At 39.4% G+C, this 23,623-nt stretch overlaps 1 protein-coding gene across 4 annotated transcripts in view; it reads left to right on the plus strand.

Moving 5' to 3' along the window:
• The window catches only part of LOC137043856 (spectrin beta chain, non-erythrocytic 4-like), a 113,674-nt gene that overhangs the window by 17,691 nt on the left and 72,360 nt on the right, over positions 1-23,623 (plus strand). For all 4 annotated transcript variants that reach the window (XM_067420331.1, XM_067420332.1, XM_067420333.1 and 1 more), the window contains exons 3-13: positions 1,246-1,397; positions 2,752-2,925; positions 11,818-11,909; positions 12,031-12,111; positions 12,223-12,338; positions 14,288-14,400; positions 14,502-14,689; positions 18,668-18,785; positions 19,673-19,831; positions 19,922-20,224; positions 21,810-21,960. In XM_067420331.1, the coding sequence (XP_067276432.1) occupies positions 1,246-1,397; positions 2,752-2,925; positions 11,818-11,909; positions 12,031-12,111; positions 12,223-12,338; positions 14,288-14,400; positions 14,502-14,689; positions 18,668-18,785; positions 19,673-19,831; positions 19,922-20,224; positions 21,810-21,960 (1,647 nt within the window). The remainder of the gene's footprint in view (positions 1-1,245; positions 1,398-2,751; positions 2,926-11,817; positions 11,910-12,030; positions 12,112-12,222; positions 12,339-14,287; positions 14,401-14,501; positions 14,690-18,667; positions 18,786-19,672; positions 19,832-19,921; positions 20,225-21,809; positions 21,961-23,623) is intronic.

Raw genomic sequence — 23,623 nt, forward strand, 5'->3', positions numbered from 1 at the left:
AATAATACCTGTAATGCTAATGCTGCCTGCTCATTATTTTCTTGTTATGGCTGACAGGTTATAAATGGCTAAATTAAAATTCTGTAACACTTTGTGAAGAATGTGCAGCATGATAATATATTCATTCTTAGATTTTACATTTATGTATTTATGTCTGCTTGAATATTTTATCATGCTTGAAGGTTCAAAAAACAGCCAGTAATGCTCTATTTAGTTCCTGTCTCTATGAAGCCCCTCCTTCTGAAAAGTACAGTGTGTTCTGATTAGTCAGCTGTTTCGGTAATGTGACGCCAAATAACTATGTAAGATCGTGGTTGGAAAAAAAGAGCATCTCTTGGACATGGTGACAAAACACTACTATAGCAACTCAACCAGGCCCACCTTTTTTGTGTATACCTAGGCGGGAATTATCTAAATGTGAAATATTGTCAACTCAAGACTACAATGGCCTCAAGGAGCTCAGAAACAGTGTGCACTGATATAGAGAATAACATTTAGGGGGACTTTGTGCTTTGTAACTTGCAGATATTTTTAATGCTCAAAAAGCAACATTGCACAATTAAGAAACATGAACATGTAAAAAATCATAATAGCTCATCTTTAAAGATTGATTATTTAGTGGCAACGGCAAAGATAATCCAAATGTAAAAATAGGAAAAATGACATTTTAAATAATGTATCCTTAAAGGGGTGGTTGCATGCGATTTCACTTTTTTAACTTTAGTTGGTGTGTAATGTTGCTGCTTGAGCATAAACAGTATCTGCAAAGTTACAGTGCTGAGAGTTCAATGCAAACGGAGATATTGTCTTTTAAAGTTATGGCAGTTTATTGCCTACAAAAACGGCCGGTTTGGACTACAACGAGCTTCTTCCCGGGTTGGTGACATCATAAACCCTTGCTAGCCACTAATGGTAAGGGGCGTGGCAACCTGTGGTTGGCACTTCAGCCAATAAAAATACAGGAATCTACATTTAGCCATCTAACCAATCTAAGACCATTGCATTTTTTGGAGGGATGGGCTTCATAGAAACAGGAAGCAAACGAGGCGTTAAAAAAACAGTGGAGACATCGGTGTGGAATAAAGGTAAAATATAAGAAAATACACCATAATTGTTAAAAAAAAAGAAGTATTAAGACATGTTATACTGCGCCCCATAAACACAACCAAGCCTAGAAAAAAACACGGAACCACCCCTTTAATATAAATATGCATTTTTGTTTGTGTTTTTCTGTGATCCTACCAGATGAGAGGGACGCAGTACAGAAGAAAACCTTTACGAAGTGGGTGAACTCTCACTTGGCCCGTGTGTCCTGTCGTATCTCTGACTTGTATAATGACCTGAGAGACGGCTACATGCTCATCAGACTGCTGGAGGTGCTGTCAGGAGAGATGCTGGTGAGTTCTGTTTAATGATCATAAAAAAACTGCCACAGAAAACACCCGTCAACTTTTTCCCAACTGAAGGTTTTGACTTTCTAAAGTTGTCATGAAACGGAAGTTGTGATTTTTCTTTTCTTCACTATGTTGTTGTACACTTAACGACCACTTAATTAGGTCCACCTATTCAACAGCATGTTAATGCAAATATCTAATCAGTCAATCAAATGGCAGCAACTCAATGCATATAGACATGTAGACATGGTCAAGACGATCTGCTGAAGTTCAAACTGAGCATCCGAATGAGGGAAGAAAGGTGAGCATGGCATGTTTTTGGTGCCAGACTGGCTGGTCTGAGTATTTTAGAAACTGCTGATCTACTGGGATTTTCACACACAACATTTCTAGGGTTTACCTTAGTTTACATGTTACCTTAGAGAATGGTCAGAAAAAAAAAAAAAATTAGTGAGCGGATGTTCTTTGGGAGAAAAAACCATGATGATGCCATAGGTCAGAGGAGAATGGCCTGACAGGTTCAGCTGATAGAAAGGCAACAGTAACTCAAATTAGCACTCGTAACGACTGAGGTCTTCAGAAAAGCATCTCTGAGCGCTCAACATGTGCAGGTTTCTGCTGGTGTAATGGTGAGATGGATATTTTCTTGAGACACTTTTGGTCCCTTTGTACCAACTGAGCATCGTTTACACACCACAGCCTATCTGAGTATTGTTGCTGACCATGTCCATCTCTTTATGACCAGTATCCCATCTTCTGATGGCTTCTTCCAGCAGGAGAACCCATCATGTCACAAAGCTCAAATCATCTGTCTCATTTACCCTGGACTCTCGGTTGATTATTTTGTTAAAAATGCATAATGTACATGAGGAGATTGTTTATATAAGGTATATCACATTATGTATTTTATGTGATTACCTGCTTTTTATACTTCATTTGAACAAATTATTATTGCGTCATTGTTATTTTATATGGTAAAATTAGGTTTATTTTTATTACCACAAAAATCTGATTACTCAATTAATCGTTAAAATGACAGATTAATTTATATACTATTATAGTTTGTATTATTATTTTTAATTAGCTTTTAGCTTTGTTTATTTTTTATTTTATTAAAGCTTTTTAAAGTTTTTTTTTGTAATATTACTATTTAAATTAAATTTATTTTTATTTCAGTTTTAGTTTTTATTTATTTTCCAGTTAGTACTTGGTGTGTCTCAACTTTCAAGTTAACATTTATATTTTTAAAGCTTTATTTCAATTACCAAAACCCTTCTTTTAGCATCTGTGTTATGCTTTATGAATTGTCTTTCGAGGGATGAATATGCTCACGCATTTGATATGTTCTTGTTTTAAGCCTCGGCCCACGAGAGGCAGGATGAGGATTCACTGTTTGGAGAATGTGGATAAGGCTCTTCAGTTCCTCAAAGAGCAGAGGGTTCATCTAGAAAATGTTGGTTCTCATGATATAGTTGATGGAAACCACCGCCTCACTCTTGGCCTCATCTGGACCATCATCCTTCGCTTCCAGGTAAGAGTGGCTTCAGGGTTTTTTGAGACTGCTGCCACCATATCATTTGACTTTACGAGACAGCTCTGTGTAATGAACTCTGGGCCATCTTTTCTAGTATGCTAGTGCTGGTCTGGATTTATGTGATCTGATGTGGTCTGATCTGTAAAGAGGTGGGCATCTTTTGATCTGTGGGGGTGCTTGATCCCTGTCTGCCCTTTATGGCCCCTGTTGGGTGTGTGATCACTGTCTGTGTGGTGCCTGTATGGCTGATTGTCAATACCTACATTACGTACAGATAGATAGCAGTAGAGATGGCAAGATACTGTAGAGCAGGGAGGGGCAACTTTGGCCCTCGAGGGCCACACTCCATGCCTGTAGCTTTCCAGCAATCCTTAAGACCTTGATTAACTTGTTCAGGTGTGTTTGATTAGGGATTAGGACAGTGGCCCTCCAAGACCAAAGCAGCCCATCCCTGCTGTAGATCCAAAGTCCCCGTCCCAAATGACACACTTCATGTGTACTTACAATGGCCACAGTAGACGTGTGGTCATGAAGTCTACAAGACCATAGGATGACCAATTTCTCATTTCAAATTTCAGAAGGGTGCTTGCAAATGCTATCCCTGTTGAAAAAAAGCATATGTTATGTTTTGAAGCATGGCAGCTGGTCCTTAGCTGGTCATGAGCTGGTTTAAGCTGGTCCTAGGATACTAGCTTCAGCTCATGACTTGCCTAAACCAACTCATGACCAACTAAGGACCAGCATAAACCAGTTCAAACCAGCTGCGAGTTTTGCAGCTCCTGGTCCCGATATGCTGTCATTGTGTGAAAAAGAAGAGCTTGGGCAGTCTGCTAAAGTCCTCTTTTGTGGTTGGGCATGAGGCTTTATAAATGATACAATTTTCATTTTTGGTTAAACTTTCACTTTACTCTGATCCAACATCAGCCAAGGGCAACCCTGAGAAGAAGAAGTGCACTGAATTGTATTGAAATTAAAGGTAAATCTTTAAAAAACTTAAGTGTGTACTTAAAGAGGGTAGCCCATAACACACTAAACGTCTTGGCCTGGTTTCAGAGACAGGGCTTAGATTAAGCCAGGATTAAACCTTAGTTTAAAGGGGGGGTGAAACACTCAGTTTCAGTCAATCTCATGTCAATCTTGAGTACCTATAGAGTAGTATTGCATCCTTCATATCTCCGAAAAGTCTTTAGTTTTATCATATTTATAAAAGAAATATAGGCTCTACCGAGTCTTTCCGGAAAAAACTGAGCGCCTGGAGGCGTATCGTGTGGGCGGAGCTAAAGAATGACGATCGCGAACAAAGCGGTGACGTCCTCAAGCGTGGAGAAACCCATGGCTATCTCAGCTAATACAGATAATGATCCACAATCAAATCTGAGGCAGAAATAAATTGAACAGGAGAAACGGCAACATCAGGACGTCCGTCTCTGTGGTATGTACTGTATTTAGTGGCCTGTCAACATTTGTGTGTCTTTACTCGCAGTTTAAGAGGACATGATTCGGTTTATGGACTATTGTATGCGACTAGACCTTAGAAGTAGCAATCAAAACGGTTTTGCACGTCAGAGTCAGACTAGTGTAACGTTATACAGAACAACAATGGAGTAACCGTTAGCGCATTTGAATGACGAAGCACGCGATCGTGTCGTTTACTGATGTTTACTCACGCGACGGTAGCCGACAGCACAGACATTTGAAGCAGTTTTACTCACCGGCTGCTTCCAAAGCAGGACCGAACCTTTATCGCTGGGACCGCTCCGTCAAAAACACACTTTGGTATGATTTGGTGAAGTTCGTGGATATCCACGATGCTTTGAAGCTTCCCGTCATTTCTGCGTTCAAATCGGTTCAAATGCAGCGCTGCCTTCCCGGAATGCTGTGCTGAAGCGTTAAAGTCGCTCGACGTCACCCATAGGAATAAAGCGGAGCGCGGCGCGACATAAGTGTTCACGGAGGACTGGATCTGCACCTGAGAGACTGTTTACGGCGTGCATTTCCTCTCTCTCGCTCTAGTCACGCGCGTGCACCCTACCGGGAGAAGAGCCCGTACAGCCCATACAAGGACCTTCCGGTCTATTAACGTCAAGTAGACCCATACTCGAAAAAAACTCTCCGAAACTTGTGAGAAACTGGAAGGAGTATTTTTGACACAGAAATACTCTATCAAACGTCCAACATTAGTTTTTGAAACTTTGTCTATGTTTAGGATGGGAATTTAGGATGGGAAAAGTCTTTAACAGTGTAAAAAGCTCAGTATGCATGAAAAAGCATTTCACCCCCCCCCCCCCCCCCCCTTTAATTAAGACATTAAATTAACATTTTCCTAGAAAAAAACATTACTGGTGTGCATCTTGAGACAAAGTACACAAAGTGCAAAATGTAAACCTGGTAATAATGTCTGATTTATGCCCTTTTTCACAAACAAGGTTTAGGCTAAGCTATGATTAGGCATTTAAGTAGCTTTTATAAACATGCCCTAGAAAAAAAAAAACATTACTGTTGGGCATCTTAAGACAAAACAACACTGACATAATTTAAGATAATTCAGTGCAAGTTTAGTTAAAACAACTCAAACATGCATTTTAGTCTGGGACTAGCTTAAAGGGGGGGTGAAACACTCAGTTTCAGTCAGTGTCATGTCAATCTTGAGTACCTATAGAGTAGCATTGCATCCTGCATATCTCCGAAAAGTCTTTATTTTTTTAATAATTATATAAGAAAGATGCGCTGTTCTCTTTTTATTTCTCTATCTTACTTAAGACCTTGATTAACTTGTTCAGGTGTGTTTGATTAGGGATTAGGACAGTGGCCCTCCAAGACCAAAGCAGCCCATCCCTGCTGTAGATCCAAAGTCCCCGTCCCAAATGACACACTTCATGTGTACTTACAATGGCCACAGTAGACGTGTGGTCATGAAGTCTACAAGACCATAGGATGACCAATTTCTCATTTCAAATTTCAGAAGGGTGCTTGCAAATGCTATCCCTGTTGAAAAAAAGCATATGTTATGTTTTGAAGCATGGCAGCTGGTCCTTAGCTGGTCATGAGCTGGTTTAAGCTGGTCCTAGGATACTAGCTTCAGCTCATGACTTGCCTAAACCAACTCATGACCAACTAAGGACCAGCATAAACCAGTTCAAACCAGCTGCGAGTTTTGCAGCTCCTGGTCCCGATATGCTGTCATTGTGTGAAAAAGAAGAGCTTGGGCAGTCTGCTAAAGTCCTCTTTTGTGGTTGGGCATGAGGCTTTATAAATGATACAATTTTCATTTTTGGTTAAACTTTCACTTTACTCTGATCCAACATCAGCCAAGGGCAACCCTGAGAAGAAGAAGTGCACTGAATTGTATTGAAATTAAAGGTAAATCTTTAAAAAACTTAAGTGTGTACTTAAAGAGGGTAGCCCATAACACACTAAACGTCTTGGCCTGGTTTCAGAGACAGGGCTTAGATTAAGCCAGGATTAAACCTTAGTTTAAAGGGGGGGTGAAACACTCAGTTTCAGTCAATCTCATGTCAATCTTGAGTACCTATAGAGTAGTATTGCATCCTTCATATCTCCGAAAAGTCTTTAGTTTTATCATATTTATAAAAGAAATATAGGCTCTACCGAGTCTTTCCGGAAAAAACTGAGCGCCTGGAGGCGTGTCGTGTGGGCGGAGCTAAAGAATGACGATCGCGAACAAAGCGGTGACGTCCTCAAGCGTGGAGAAACCCATGGCTATCTCAGCTAATACAGATAATGATCCACAATCAAATCTGAGGCAGAAATAAATTGAACAGGAGAAACGGCAACATCAGGACGTCCGTCTCTGTGGTATGTACTGTATTTAGTGGCCTGTCAACATTTGTGTGTCTTTACTCGCAGTTTAAGAGGACATGATTCGGTTTATGGACTATTGTATGCGACTAGACCTTAGAAGTAGCAATCAAAACGGTTTTGCACGTCAGAGTCAGACTAGTGTAACGTTATACAGAACAACAATGGAGTAACCGTTAGCGCATTTGAATGACGAAGCACGCGATCGTGTCGTTTACTGATGTTTACTCACGCGACGGTAGCCGACAGCACAGACATTTGAAGCAGTTTTACTCACCGGCTGCTTCCAAAGCAGGACCGAACCTTTATCGCTGGGACCGCTCCGTCAAAAACACACTTTGGTATGATTTGGTGAAGTTCGTGGATATCCACGATGCTTTGAAGCTTCCCGTCATTTCTGCGTTCAAATCGGTTCAAATGCAGCGCTGCCTTCCCGGAATGCTGTGCTGAAGCGTTAAAGTCGCTCGACGTCACCCATAGGAATAAAGCGGAGCGCGGCGCGACATAAGTGTTCACGGAGGACTGGATCTGCACCTGAGAGACTGTTTACGGCGTGCATTTCCTCTCTCTCGCTCTAGTCACGCGCGTGCACCCTACCGGGAGAAGAGCCCGTACAGCCCATACAAGGACCTTCCGGTCTATTAACGTCAAGTAGACCCATACTCGAAAAAAACTCTCCGAAACTTGTGAGAAACTGGAAGGAGTATTTTTGACACAGAAATACTCTATCAAACGTCCAACATTAGTTTTTGAAACTTTGTCTATGTTTAGGATGGGAATTTAGGATGGGAAAAGTCTTTAACAGTGTAAAAAGCTCAGTATGCATGAAAAAGCATTTCACCCCCCCCCCCCCCCCCTTTAATTAAGACATTAAATTAACATTTTCCTAGAAAAAAACATTACTGGTGTGCATCTTGAGACAAAGTACACAAAGTGCAAAATGTAAACCTGGTAATAATGTCTGATTTATGCCCTTTTTCACAAACAAGGTTTAGGCTAAGCTATGATTAGGCATTTAAGTAGCTTTTATAAACATGCCCTAGAAAAAAAAAAACATTACTGTTGGGCATCTTAAGACAAAACAACACTGACATAATTTAAGATAATTCAGTGCAAGTTTAGTTAAAACAACTCAAACATGCATTTTAGTCTGGGACTAGCTTAAAGGGGGGGTGAAACACTCAGTTTCAGTCAATCTCATGTCAATCTTGAGTACCTATAGAGTAGCATTGCATCCTGCATATCTCCGAAAAGTCTTTATTTTTTTAATAATTATATAAGAAAGATGCGCTGTTCAGAGTCTTTCCGAAAAAAGCCGAGCGGGTGGGGGCGTGTCGTGTGAGCGGAGCTAAATAATGACGTGTGCTCGCTGCTGCTATGTTGCGTCGAGTGCGTCGTAAAGCTGTGTCATCCCTAACAGCGGGAAAAAAACTTTATTCAAAATAAAAATATGGCTTTTAATCAGATACAGCCATACATCTATGATCCGGAATCAGACCCAGAGGCTGCAGTTGAACAGGAGCAGCAGCAAAAACGACTAGAGCAGGACGTCTCTATGTGGTACAAGTTATACACTAACTATATAATATGCTGAGCGACTTGTGTTATTTACATATTTATACTTGAATTATATCGTCGTATTTTTGTCTTTGAAGGTGTACATGTGGGAAGTGCAGTTGTGCACGTGTGTTTGTGTGTTTACGCGTGGTTTGTGTAGACAGTAAGCGGACTAAAAGCAGTCTCACTCACCCTTCTAACGTTGGGACTGCTCCATCCTTCAGCATTAGGCGATCGGGAAAATCCGGCGTCGAGCTGGGCCTTGTTTATGAAACAGTCGGCACCGAAATGCAGCGAACAGATATAAACATTCGCGCAACTCAGTTGCTGATCCGGAAAAGCAAATTACATCCACTGTTGCCTTAACGCGGGGTTTTGGGGAATCTGTGCAGGACTGTCTTGGTCTGGCAACCAAAAACGCACTTTTTTTGGTGACATTGTTATGTGCACATCACCTGTCCAGCATCCTACAAGCCAGCGCTTTGATGGGCGTAGCCTGTTACTTTCACTCTCTCCCTCTCTCTCTCTCTCCCTCTCTCTCTCTCACGCGCTTCCGGTAGAATTGTCTGTAAGGCCCATACAAGGAAATTCCGCCCCCATTAACGTCAAAGGGGACGCATGATCTCAAAAAACTTGCCGAAACTTATGACTAACCGGAAGTAGTATTTTTGACAAAGAAATACTCCCATCAAACGTCCACCTTAACTTTTGAAACTTTGTCTATGTTTAGTATGGGATTCCAAGTCTTTAACAGTGTAAAAAGATCAGTATGCATGAAACAGCATTTCACCCCCCCTTTAAGCCTTGTCTGTGACACTGGGGGTAAAAGTTTTACTTTACAGTATGTTTTAAATTATCATACCTTAATTATATTTTAACCATGTTTCAAAGACAACAGAAATCATTATTAAATAGCATAGAAAGATGTAATTAAGTAGCCTAGAAATCTAGACACACCCTAGCGGCAGGAAATCGAATCTGTCGCGAGTGTCGTCTAGCCACTCTCAATACACATCTGAGCTGTAAGAACCAAACTCTGGTCAGGCCAATCACATCGTGTATAGAGTTGATGGGCGGGGCTTAACATGATGACGGCTGAGTTGCGCTTGCGTGCTTCTAGTAAACACAGAAGCTGATAAAGGGTGTTCTTTCGAATCAGCTTTTACCGCGACTCTGGAAGACTTGGAGTTAAGCTTTTCTCTGAGAAAAGAACAAAGAATGGCACTGAAGTCATTCTTAAAAAGGGAAGATGTGTTCAGAGTTTTGCAGACCAGATACGGCAAAAGTTTAATCTGTTAACTAGCTCTTCACATTACTCTGGTTGGTTGTAGCGCTATCCAATTGTGTGCTGAGGGAGTTTGAAACTCATACCCTTTATCCCGCCCCTCAGATTGAGCTGTCAATGGTGAGTTTTCAGACCAAACATCTTGATGTGGGTCTGGCTTCTCAGGGTAGTAATTAAGTCCTACTAAAAAAAAAAGCACTAAATTGAGCTAATTGCATTTAATATAAATTTAAACTATAATACATTTTAATTTAAATGTACATGCAATTAAGTGTATGAAAGCATTGCATTCGTTTTACACTTAAATATATTGTTTAAAGTATATTATTTCAATAACAAGTAAGCTAAAGTGTACTTCTTTTTCACAACATATACTAGGATCATCTCGCTCCCATCATCTCCTTGAATATTTTAAAAGAGCTCTGTGTCCATGTAACTACAAAGTGCAGAGCAGCTCTGGGTTTGTATTGCCTGTCATCTCTTGGCTCTGTCAGTAAAGCAGTGGCAGGCTACCCAGAATGCCGTTCGACTGCAGCCCAGTAAGTTGATGCTGTGGTGATTCTGGATGCAGGGACTGAGAGAGGTGGAGTGTCACTCGATCCACCAAGCGTGCCGTAGAGATCACGGGGTGGGGCTGTCGTTCACGTAACCTCTTGTCCTTTCTTGATTCTTTCTCTTCCCCTCTCTGTCGTTCATTCTCCTGCCTCCCTCCTTGATATTCCTCTTTATATCCTGTCTCCATGTATGCCGGAATATCTCTCCGCTCCCCTATTTATCTCATTTTCTACCCTCCCCATCTCTGTTGGAGTTCACTCTGCTCAGTCAGCAGGTAAGGCCTAACACTGCAGCAGCCGAACAGAGCGGGGGGGATTAGGAAGAGGGCTGATGGGAAAGCAGTGAGGCAAACATTATACATTATAAGTCTGTTTACACTTCCTTTCTTACCTTTGTATTTAGCTTCATAGCTACTCTTGTTTTAAGCATTAATCTCTTTAAGTTTTAGTAACATTTATGCTTAAAGAAAGAAAAACCCAACAGTGCAAGAAAAATAAACCTAATTCAAGATATATTATTAGAGGAAAATTCTTCTTATCTAACCCAATGTTGCTTCTCAGGTAAATCTTGTTTAAAGGATGTGTGGACATTTTTACTGTAAAACAAGACTAAAATACATAATTTTGCAGTGCTGTTCTTTGAGGTTGTAGATATTGATCATGTATTGACTGCTTGATGCAAGAAATTCAATATGACGAATGATCTTGGGACACTCAAGAGACAGTGTAGTTTTATAATGTGCTTACACACAAATGTATTTGGGTCTGTGTGTGTGTGTGTCTGTGTGTGTGTGTACATGTTTTTCTGTCCTGGTGGGGAGTTCAACCTGAATGCACACAGACTCATGGGGACTCGGGTCATCGTTGGGACTTAAATTGAGGTCTCCATGAGGAAACAAGCTTATATATCATACAGAAGCAGTTTTTTGAAAATGTAAAAATGCTGAACGTTTTGTGTGATGGGTAGTTTTAGGGGTAGGACGGTTGGTGTAAGGGGAGAGAGAATATTGAGTTTGTACAGTATAAAACCATTACATCTATGGAGAGCCCCTACAAAGACAGTAAACCTTTTTGTGTGTGTGTGCGTGCGTGTGTGGTTGGTCCTGGTAAACAATACATTGCCCGTCTTGCATTGTTTTGGATTTCAGTCCTGTGTTTAAGAAGTCAAAAAGAGGGGATCTTTGCTATGTTTTTGCTTTGGGAATTAAACCCCTCCTTTAGCGTTTACTCATGATTTTTCTTGGGAAGGTGAAGCCATCTCCAAACCAAAACGTCTTTTTCAAACTGCCAAACGTTGACATCTTGAGTGTTCGTGTTCTCTTACAAGCGTAGATGAGTCAGTTTCCAGAACCAATAGCATCCCAAATGACATGGCTCTTGTTTATGGTCCTGGATTGTTGCTACTGTTTACAGTAAAAATAACTTTTTCGAAAAGCTTCAGATTGGGATACTCCATGCTGCTCCTGGTGTACTATCGATTCTTTCAATTCAATATGCATAGGACGTTTTTTGGCTTCATGATCCCATCAGACGTGTGTTAAAGTGTTAAAGATGTTGCTTTATAAGGCGAGTTGAGAAGAAAAGCCAGTGATAGGTCTCTTAAAGAGCATGCAATCTTTCAATGTCTGTGCATTTCAGATTGCAGTAAAATGTTATTGTTGCTTCCCATAACAGATTCAGGTGATTAAGATCGAGACCGAGGACAACAGAGAGACACGCTCAGCTAAAGATGCCCTACTTTTGTGGTGTCAGATGAAAACAGCAGGGTAACTTTTTCACAAACAACCCAGAGACAATCATTTCACATAGTCTTTATAGAAAAAGACATGGTTTACTTACACATGAGAAGTTTTTCATGATAGTGTTATGTGTTTCCTGCTTCTCCAGCTACCCTGAGGTCAACATTCACAACTTCACCACCTGCTGGAGGGATGGCCTGGCTTTCAACGCTCTTATTCACAGGCACAGGTTAGTGGTCAGACAGACTCACACTTACCTCGTACATCATACTGACTTTGCTTTCTTTTATGCCATTCACATCATTGATAGATAGTTGATGTCTGCTTGTATTTTTCACAGGCCTGATTTAATTGAATTCCACAAGTTGACCAGATCAAATGCAACACACAACCTCCAGCAAGCCTTTAACATAGCTGAACAGAGTCTCGGACTCACCAAACTACTAGACCCTGAGGGTAACAAACGCCATTTTACTCTCAAACTGAAATAAAATCCTCTCAGCATTTACTCATCCTCATGCCATCCCCAACGTATATGACTTTCTTCCTTTAGATAAACAAAAACAATGATTTTGAGGAAAATGATTAATCTCTTTGAGTCCCTATACACAGCAATCGTGAGGGTAATCCATACGATAGTGGTTTTCCAAAGTCACTAGAAACTCAGCATTTTAACTGGCCATAATTTTGACATTGATACCATGGGGGGAAACTACCATAAAGATATTTTTTATATATTATCTCATAATTTGGCATCAGGTATATAAGGCTGCTGTCACTTTAATACCATTTTTATACAACACATGCATTTTCTTTTTCAACTGGTTACTAGGGGTGTCCTCGACTAAGGATTTACACATTCAAATCAGAATTGTCGAATCTTTCTATGGTCGACCGATAGTCGAATCATCTATGTGTGTGTGTGAATGGGTTGGGCGGGGCAGGATACTAGTCTACTAATAAACTAAACCTAATAAACCTAAAAAAAATTAACTACCTAGAGAGGAAAAGAGAACTTTGAGTGCGTTTACATGCATGTTCCTAAGCCGATTGTGCCTAAAGGCACACCGCAAACGAATATCAGAGCCGTGTCTCAGGATCTCACACCAGACGCGCACATTATATATGCGCAAGCTCAATTTTGAATCGACTTCTGACAGAAGAGCTGCACGATCTTGTAGCACATGGTGAAATCAGTATACATTGACGATTTGAGGGAAATATAAATTAAATATAAAACCTTGAAATGGTGCGGCAGGATTTTAAACAACTTCCTGAGTCGCCTCGGACAGGCACCGAATGCCGCCACCGGTGTGTGTGTGTGTACACTCATTGAATGTGTTTGAATTTTAAAGGCGCAGCGCGGCCAAGCGCCCTTAAAGGGGTCGCACACCGGACATGAAGCTCCTTGCCGTGCCTGCTTAACACCTGCGAAGATTCGACCGTGAGATCGGTGGTCGAATTCAGCAACGCATATCGATGCATCGAATCCTCGACTATTCGGGGTCACCCCTACTGGTTACATTTACTTAAAACATAAATGGCTGTGTTTAGGAGAATACTCGGCAAGACCAGAATTTTGTCATAATTTTGTGTGTATTTGACTATTTAAGTGCAATAAACAGCGAAAAAGAACTCAGTTTAGTACTCAGAGGCAGCTTTATGTGTGCACACTTTGGGTGTGAGCACAATATCTGCGGAAATGAGTAAAATTGCAATCCCACAGTGAAATTCAAGCCCAACAATATTCATCCGGAGCAAATGCAACGAGTGAGTAAGGGGAGGCGGGTTTGTGTGTTAACTCACTGACGGAGAGATATATAGTAAATAAAATTCAACCCACCGAAGTAGCTAGTAGGATCACTGCGTTAATGTCAAGCCCAGATCTTGACGGTAAACCATATACAAACCTAGCGGCACAGAGGACCGCCACTTCTCCCGCGAGCTTCACAACACAATTAATGCATCTCGTGAACGGTTGTATAACAGTAGACCCAAAGGAATGATTTATATTAGTATTAGAAAATATTAGTATTTTACCTACACACTCCTATCGTTTTGCTTCATAAGACATTGATTCATCCACAGGGATCATGTGATTTATCATCGCCATCGCTTTGTGTGGTTTTTCAAGTGTCACACACTTGAATTATATGAACTGGCATTATATGAACTCACATAGATTGATTATTTTCCTTTAAATGTTTTGTTTTGTTTGTGTTTATCTGAAGAAAGAAAGTCATATGCAATAATTTTTGGGTCAACTATCCCTTTAATACTAGATGAACCTTTAAATGCCCTAGTTTAGAAACTGATTTGATATTTGTTGCTATTGATTCAGCTAAGCAGCTGCACATTTTATGCATGATTTGATCACTCAAAACTATAACTTTTCTCCCATCCAGATGTAAACACAGAGAATCCAGATGAGAAGTCAATCATCACTTATGTAGTATCCTACTATCATTACTTCTCCAAAATGAAGGCACTTATTGTAGAAGGGAAGAGAATTGGAAAGGTAAGAGGTTTTTGTACCTTTTGTTAAATGCATTATTACCTCATTTCAGTTATTGGATACATGCACACTATTTGTCTCGTAACACTTTTGATTTTTTCTAGGTGCTGGACAATGCTATAGAAGCCGAGAAGATAATTCGGCGCTACGAGGCTTTAGCATCCGAGCTGTTAGAGTGGATTGAGAGAACCATGAGCATCATTAGCAACCAGAAGTTTGCAAACTCGCTATCGGGTGTTCAGCAACAGCTTCAAGCCTTTACCACCTACTGCACCATTGAGAAGCCTATCAAGTAAGAGAGAGTAATTGAAACAGGGGTCTGAGTGTTGGCAGACAATCCATGACTGCCAGGAAAATACTCAAACTATGACTGCAAATCATGTGGTTCTTTCAGCCCTTTCTTAAGCTACCATTTAAGGGTACTAGTTACTGTGTTCTTGGACGAAGGTGTGCCTATACCCTTGTGAAAAAGAAGTGTGCTTAATTGTATTGAATGTGCACTTCAAATCTTAGTCAAGTTTTTTTTTTTGACTGAACTTACTTGCAGCTAATATAATATTCATGAAATAAAAGGCCACTTAAAGGGGGGGTGAAACACTCAGTTTCAGTCAGTGTCATGTCAATCTTGAGTACCTATAGAGTAGTATTGCATCCTGCATATCTCCGAAAAGTCTTTATTTTTTTAATAATTATATAAGAAAGATGCGCTGTTCCGAGTCTTTCCGAAAAAAGCCGAGCGGGTGGGGGCGCGTCGTGTGAGCGGAGCTAAATAATGACGTGTGCAGCAGCGCGCTGTGTGTTGAGTCGAGTGCGTCGTAAAGCTGTCATCCCTAACAGCGGGAAAAAAACTTTATTCAAAATAAAAATATGGCTTTTAATCAGATACAGCCATACATCTATGATCCGGAATCAGACCCAGAGGCTGCAGTTGAACAGGAGCAGCAGCAAAAACGACTAGAGCAGGACGTCTGTATGTGGTACAAGTTATACACTAACTATATAATATGCTTAGCGGCTTGTGTTATTTACATATTTATACTTGAATTATATCGTCGTATTTTTGTCTTTGAAGGTGTACATGTGGGAAGTGCAGCTGTGCACGTGTGTGTGTGTGTTTACGCGTGGTTTGTGTAGACAGTAAGCGGACTAAAAAAAACACAGACATTTGAAGCAGTCTCACTCACCCTTCTAACGTTGGGACTGCTCCATCCTTCAGCATTAGGCGATTGGGAAAATCCGGCGTCGAGCTGGGCCTTGTTTATGAAACAGTCGGCACCGAAATGCAGCGAACAGATATAAACATTCACGCAACTCAGTTGCTGATCCGGAAAAGCAAATTACATCCACTGTTGCCTTAACGCGGGGTTTTGGGGAATCTGTGCAGGACTGTCTTGGTCTGGCAACCAAAAACGCACTTTTTTGGTGACATTGTTATGTGCACATCACCTGTCCAGCATCCTACAAGCCAGCGCTTTGATGGGCGTAGGCTGTTGCTTTCGCTCTCTCCCTCTCTCTCTCTCACGCGCTTCCGGTAGAATTGTCCGTAAGGCCCATACAAGGAAATTCCGCCCCCATTAACGTCAAAGGGGACGCATGATCTCAAAAAACTTGCCGAAACTTATGACTAACCGGAAGTAGTATTTTTGACAAAGAAATACTCCCATCAAACGTCCACCTTAACTTTTGAAACTTTGTCTATGTTTAGTATGGGATTCCAAGTCTTTAACAGTGTAAAAAGATCAGTATGCATGAAACAGCATTTCACCCCCCCTTTAAGTGTACTTAAAGAGAGTACACTTTCATGACTTCTTGTTTCTTAACACACTTAAAAATGCATAGTTGTCCAATTAAATGTTTTACTTTAAAGTACATTTTAAACCCTTGTTTTAGTAATATTTAGTTTTACTTTAAAGAAGTACTCTTATTTTGATGTGTTGACTAACATACTAAAGCACATGTAAAGTACTTGACTTGTGTTATTTGATATTAATATTAACTTAATTTATTTTAAGTGGCTACAAATGTACAATTACAAATATATTTAATTAAATATATTTAAATGTAGCTAATGTTTGTCAGTACATTTGATAATACAATTATTTTAAAGACAATAAATGTAATTATGAAAGTACATATAAAGATGTACTTAAAGGGTTAGTTCACCCAAGAATCAAAATTCTGTCATTAATGACTCACCCTAATGTCGTTCCTCACCCGTAAGACCTCCGTTCATCTTCAGAAAACAGTTTAAGATATTTTATATTTAGTCCGACAGCGTATGCAAGTGTAGGCACACTATACTGTCCATGTCCAGAAAGGGAATCAAAACATCATTTAGAGTAGTCCATATGAGACATCAGTTAGTTCATTAGAATCTCTTGAAGCATCGAAAATACATTTTGGTCCAAAAATAACAAAAACTACGACTTTATTCAGCATTGTCTTCTCTTCCGTGTTTGTTTTCAAACCTCAAATAAAGATTTGAACGGTCATGAATCAGTGGATTGATTCATGATTCGGATCGCCAATGTCTCGTGATTTCAGCAGTTTGACAGATGATCCGAATCATGAATCAATACGCTGATTCATGACCGTTCAAATCTTTATTTGAGGTTTGAAAACAAACACGGAAGAGAAGACAATGCTGAATAAAGTCGTAGTTTTTGTTATTTTTGGACCAAAATGTATTTTTGATGCTTCAAGAGATTCTAACTAACTAACTGATGTCACATATGGACTACTCTGATGATGTTTTTATTCCCTTTCTGGACATTGACAGTATAGTGTGCCTACACTTGCATACGCTGTCGGACTACATATAAAATATCTTAAACTGTGTTCTGGAGATGAACGGAGGTCTTACGGGTGTGGAACGACATTAGGGTGAGTCATTAATGATATCAATTTAATTTTTGGGTGAACTAACCCTTTGAGTGGGTCAAAAAGCACTAATTACATTTAATATAAATTTAAACTATAATACATTTTCATATAATTTTGAATAACTTGCAATTAAATGTCTGAAGACAATACATTCAAGTTTTTTCTTTCAAAGTAAAGAATGCTAATGTGCACTTATTTATCACAAGGGTACTGCTGGTTAATGGCAGGAAACCATAACTAGTTAATGTCTGACCACACATAGTGTTCTTGCCGCTTAACATTCTGTTGAGAAAGTGTTTGCATATTCATATCATGAACAAACAAAATCACTAACTCATGTTGAAAATAAAAGATTTCTGGTCGCCCTTTTAGAATCAGCCATTTGCATTTGAACACAAGGTATCGTAACTTTGACTGATGTGTTGATGTTTATTGGATGCCTCTACTCTGTGCGTCATCATGTTTCTGAAGCTCTGAGTTAATTAGTCCGTTTGACATAAAGACCTGTTCTTACTCTTGCTTTCATCAAATATCCCAATCAGGGGAATGTGCTGAAACTTCAGAGAGATGTTACTTTCACTGCGAGTAATGCGGCTTGTTTAACACCAAGAGCCCCATTTTAATGATCTCAGCGCATGGTCTGCACTGAGGGTGTGTCTGAATCAACTTTTCCTAGTTTAATGACGGAAAAAAACGGTCGGCACACCAGGCGCATGGTCCAAAAGGGTTTAACCTAGTCTCTTAATGAGTCATGGATGTGTTCTGGGTGTAACGTGCAATAAACCAATGAGAGTCTCATTTCCCATTCCCTTTAAAAGCCAGTTGCGTTTGCACCATGGCGGATTCGCTATTTACATGCTGGAATTTGCGAGTGAAAATACTGAAAGCTTCTCCAGAGAAATTATTTTATTTTTAATATTTAAAAAAAGGTTAGTGTGCTGCTGTCCTGTGTGTGTAATAAATGTGCACACGCGTTGTGCACCCACCTATAGCCGCATATTATTAACGCACCCTTTAAATAACAAAAAAATAGTAATTCTTCCTCAAAATGCCAACGAGCCTAAACACACCTTGCTTTCAGACTCACGGGCGAACTGATGGGCACGAATGCATTTGCTATTTAAACAACATGCCGCTGGATGTGAAAATATTAACTGTGTCGGGCTGAAACTAGCAAAAAACACTGATGGTGGTGCCTTCCGTCGCATTGCCCCGGGTGTATGATAGGGCCCCTACTGACTGAAGTTGATGTACATTGATAGTCACATACAGTTTGTTATGTAGTAAATATCTGTGCAGCTTTTAGGGCATCTTAGAAAAGGGATTTGTATGACAGATGTCTTGCAGTTTCTGTGGTTATGTATGGTGTTGGTTGTTGTTTTGCCAGATTCCAGGAGAAAGGGAACCTGGAGGTGCTGCTTTTCACCATCCAAAGTAAGCTCAGAGCTAACAATCAGAAGCCATATGTGCCTCATGACGGGAAACTTATCTCAGACATCAATAAGGTTTGTAGCGCTTAGTTAAACTGATTTTCAACTGGTTGCAAAATCTATAATATTAATTCTAATTAGCGTTCAGAAAAAAAAGGTTTTGCTGCTTAAAGGCACCATATGTAAGAATTTTTAGATCAAAATATCCAAAAACTACTAAAATATTTTATATTTTGTTGACTTGTGTACTTACGTTATCCCAAATGTTCCAACAATGGTTAAAATAGCTGCTTTCTCTTGATTTAACCAGCATAACAGCCAGTGTCATTGTGTCGCCTGTCAGTGACATATCTGTGCTTCCTTGATTTACGGTTTTACTTCTGTAGAAGTGGAAACGCCGGAAACATGGAAAGACGCTTTAATATAGTATGCATTTTATTAGACAGATAAGGAACTGTTGGAATACTTAATAAAACTTTAAGTTACCTCCCCCATGAGTCCCACCAGATTGCTTTCCATCTTTGTGACTTCTAGCTACGAAACTTACATACTGTGCCTTTAATATTTTTCTTGAAACTATGATATATTTTTTCTTTAATTAATAGATATTTAAAAAAAGAACAGCTTTTGTTTGAAATTGAAATATTTTATAAATGCCCCTTTCTTGCCTTTAAATCTTGCTGAATTAAAGTATTACTTTCTTTTGTTTTACTGTATTGTAATCAAATAAATGCAGCCTTGGTGAGCATAAAAGACTTCTTCCAAAAACATCTTAATTATTTACTTTTTTTAACTGGTAGTGTATAATATTATAATTTTTGTGAACATTATTAATGGAACTTATTGTTATATTATTGTTAGTTATTCACATTGTAGATTTTTAATGAATTAATTAAAATTATTGTATGGTTATTGACATTGTCCCACAGAATTATCCTTATATTTTGTTTGTCTCATGAAAGGCGTGGGAGAGACTAGAGAAGGCGGAGCACGAGAGGGGTGTGGCTCTTAGAAAAGAGCTGATTCGCCAGGAAAAGCTTGAACTTCTTGCTCAACGGTTCGATCATAAGACCACCATGAGGCAGGCTTGGCTAAATGAAAACCAGCGTCTCGTCTCACAGGTGTGGAGAACGAAAAAGAAAAAAAAGATATGTAGTGAAAAAGATACAATAGGTGAAATATGACTTAATCGGGTGCTGCGTTTCTCCCAGGATAACTTCGGCTATGACCTGCCAGCGGTAGAAGCTGCCATGAAGAAACATGAGGCGATCGAAGCAGACATCTTGTCATACGAGGAGCGCATCAGTGTCGTGGTGGAGCTGGCCACAGAGATGGAGTCAGAAGGGTACTATGACATCCGTCGCATCTCAGCACGCAAAGAAAACATTCTCGGCCAGTGGAGCCTTCTGAAGGAGCTGGTGGTGGGACGCAAATCCCGTCTGGAGAAGAACCTCGCCCTGCAGAAGACCTTCCAAGAGATGGTCTACATGATTGATTGGATGGAGGAGATGCAAGTGGGTTGGCTTCATCAAATTTAGATCTGTGATAAACCACACATATACACACACACACACACACACACACACACACACACACACACACACACACACACACACACACACACACACACACACACACACACACTTTCCATAGGCGTAATGGACTTTACACTGTAAAAAACTGAACATTCTTTACCCCTACACTGCTCCTGCCCCTAAACCTACCCATCAAAGGAAACATTCTGCATTTTTACATTTTCACGAAAACATAATTTAGTATGTTTATAAATCCATTTACATTGTGGGGACCGCTGGCTGGTCCACACAATGTAGGTAATCTCAGGTTTATATTATATTGTGGGGACTTTTGGTAATATACACAATGTAATATACATAATTACACCACATACACACACACCTCTGTCTTTTTATATCAAGACTTCTACTTTCAATGTATGTCACGGTCCTGTATTAAAGGGGTGGTTGCATGCGTTGTTGCTGCTTGAGCATGAACAGTATCTGCAAAGTTACAGCGCTGAAAGTTCAATGCAAACGGAGATATTGTCTTTTAAAGTTATGGCAGTTTATAGCCTACAAAAACGGCCGGTTTGGACTACAACGAGCTTCTTCCTGGGTTGGTGACATCATAAACCCTTGCTAGCCACCGCAGATGTGACTTCTGCCGGTAATGGTAAGGGGCGTGGCGTTTCCGCCGGCAACCTGTGCTTGGCACTTCAGCCAATAAAAATACAGGAATCTACATATGGCCATCTAACCAATCTAAGGCCATTTGGTTTTTTGGAGGGATGGGCTTCATATATAGCCTGACAAGCCAGACCCACATCAAGAGGTTTGGTCTGGAAACTCACCATTGACAAGGCTCTATCCGAGGGGCGGGATAAACGGTTGTCTTTCAAACTCCCTCTGCACGTGATAGGATAGCGCTACACCAACCAGAGCAACGAAGGTGAAACGGAGCTTGTTGATAGATTAAACATTAGCCGTATCCGGTCAGCAAAACTCCAAACACATCTTCCCTTTTTAAGAATGACTTCAGTGCCGTTCTTTGTTCTTTTCTCAGAGTAAAGCTCAACTTCAAGTCTTCCAGAGTCGCGGTCAAAGCTGATTCGAAAGACCGCAGTTCGCCAGTTTCTGTGTTTACTAGAAGCACGCAAACGCAACTCGGCCGTCGTCATTATGGCCCCGCCCACCGACTCTATACACGATGTGATTGGCCCGGCAAGAGTTAGGGGAAAACAGCTCAGAAGGGTATTGAGAGTTGCTAGACGACATTCGCGGGCAGATTAAATTTGCTGCTGCTAGGGTGCGTCTAGATTTCTAGGCTACTTCATATAAGCAGGAAGTAAAAGAACCATTTGATGGACAGTGGAGACAGCGGTGTGGAATAAAGGTAATATATTAAAAAAATATGGTGTTTAAGAAAAAAAAGAAGTATTTAGACATGTTATACTGCGCCCCATAAACACAACCAACCCTAGAAAAAAATCACGGAACCACCCCTTTAAAACAAGCTGCAGTATTCAGGGTGACACAATCGAAACACACTTTTCTTGACCAAAGTGCTATGTTCTCGCTCCAGGTTAAGCTGCTCTCCAAGGACTATGGTAAACATCTTCTTGAGGTGGAGGACATGCTCCAGAAACAAAGTTTACAGGAGGCTGACATCTCTATACAGGCAGACAGAGTTCAAACCCTCAACACAGCAGCTCTCAAATTCACTACTATTGAAGGTGAGTGCATCTTAAAACAGTAGCATGATGAATATTAATGCAGAAACACTCGTCTCAGGTCAAGGTGTGATGGAAGGTTGTGATATAACAGTTACTGGATCTGTTTCTTTCACTGAGATGTCCAGAGACCTCTTCAGGGTAGAGTGTTTAAAATAGTATGACATCTGGAACTTGCAAAATGCTCCACAAGAGGGCTGCTGTTTTGCTCTATTCCATTACACTACTATTTGTGGTTCAGGACTCAACAATAAGGTTTTTTTTTCTGCTGATGCTGTAAAAGAATGATATTGTTTTTAGCTATGTATTTTAAAATATTTACTTTCTTTAGAAAAAAAATGCTACGTTTACAAAGAAGTCTCTTATCCTCACCAAGGCTGTATTTATTTAATCAAAATACAGTAAAAGTGTGAAATATTATTACAATTTGAAGTAACTGTTTTCTATTTTAATATATTTTTAAATGTAATTTATTCCTGTGATTAAAGCAGAATTTTCAGCATCATTACAATTTTCTGCATCTTTCAGAAATCATTCTAATATAAAAAAATTCTTATTAATATCAATGTTTGTGCTGCTTAATATTTGAATGAAAACAATGATCAATTTGTTCCAGGATTCTTTGATGAACAGAAAGTTTTAAAAAAATGTGTTTGAAATAAAACAATTCAGGTTTTTATTACCTATTATTTAGCAGTTGTCTATTATATATATATATATATATATATATATATATATATATATATATATATAATTATATAATTATATTGTTTTTAGCGATGTATTTTCTTATTAGCTATAATTAATAGTAAGACTTTTCAACAAAACATTGTTTTCTTTACAATCTTTTTCCTTTATTTTATTTTATTTTTTACTTTCGCTACCATTACAAAGAAGTCTCTTATACCCACCAGGGCTGTATTTATTTGATTAAAATACAGTAAAAGTGTGAAACATTATTACTGAATTAACTGTTTTCTATTTGAATATATTTTAAAATGTAATTTATTTCTGTGATGCAAAGCTGAATCTTCTGCATCATTCCTCTAGTTTTCAGTGCCACATGATTCTTCAGAAATCATTCTAATATGCTGAAACATTTCATATTATTATCAATGTTGCTGCTTAATATTTTAGTGGAAACCATGATAAAACATTTTTTCAAGATTCTTTGATGCATAGAAAGTAAAAAAAAACAGCATTTATTTGAAATAGAAATCTTTTGTAACATGAATGTCTTTAAAAGTATTATATACCTGAAAATAGCTATAATCTGGGCTTCACTGTGGCTAGCTACTCAGCATTTTTCACTGGACACAATTTTGACATTGATACCATGGGGAAAAACTGCTATAGAGATATTTTTAATATTATTTTATAATTTGGCAGCAGGTATATTAGGCTGCTGTCACTTTAAGACTAGACACATGGATCCATTATACCGTTACACATGCGTTTTCTTTCTCAACTGGTTACATAACTGTCTGTGTTTATGTGAGACTGGCATTTTTACATTATTTTAACTGTATTTGACTGTTTAAGTGCAATAAGCATTGAAAAAGAACTCAATTTAGTACTGAGAGGCAGCTTTATGTGCGCACACTTTGGGTATGAGCACACAATCTGCGGGAATGAGTAAAATTATGCACAATATGCACCATCCCAG

This window comes from Pseudorasbora parva, chromosome 16 (genome assembly GCF_024679245.1).
Source record: "Pseudorasbora parva isolate DD20220531a chromosome 16, ASM2467924v1, whole genome shotgun sequence".
Classification (NCBI taxonomy): domain Eukaryota; kingdom Metazoa; phylum Chordata; class Actinopteri; order Cypriniformes; family Gobionidae; genus Pseudorasbora; species Pseudorasbora parva.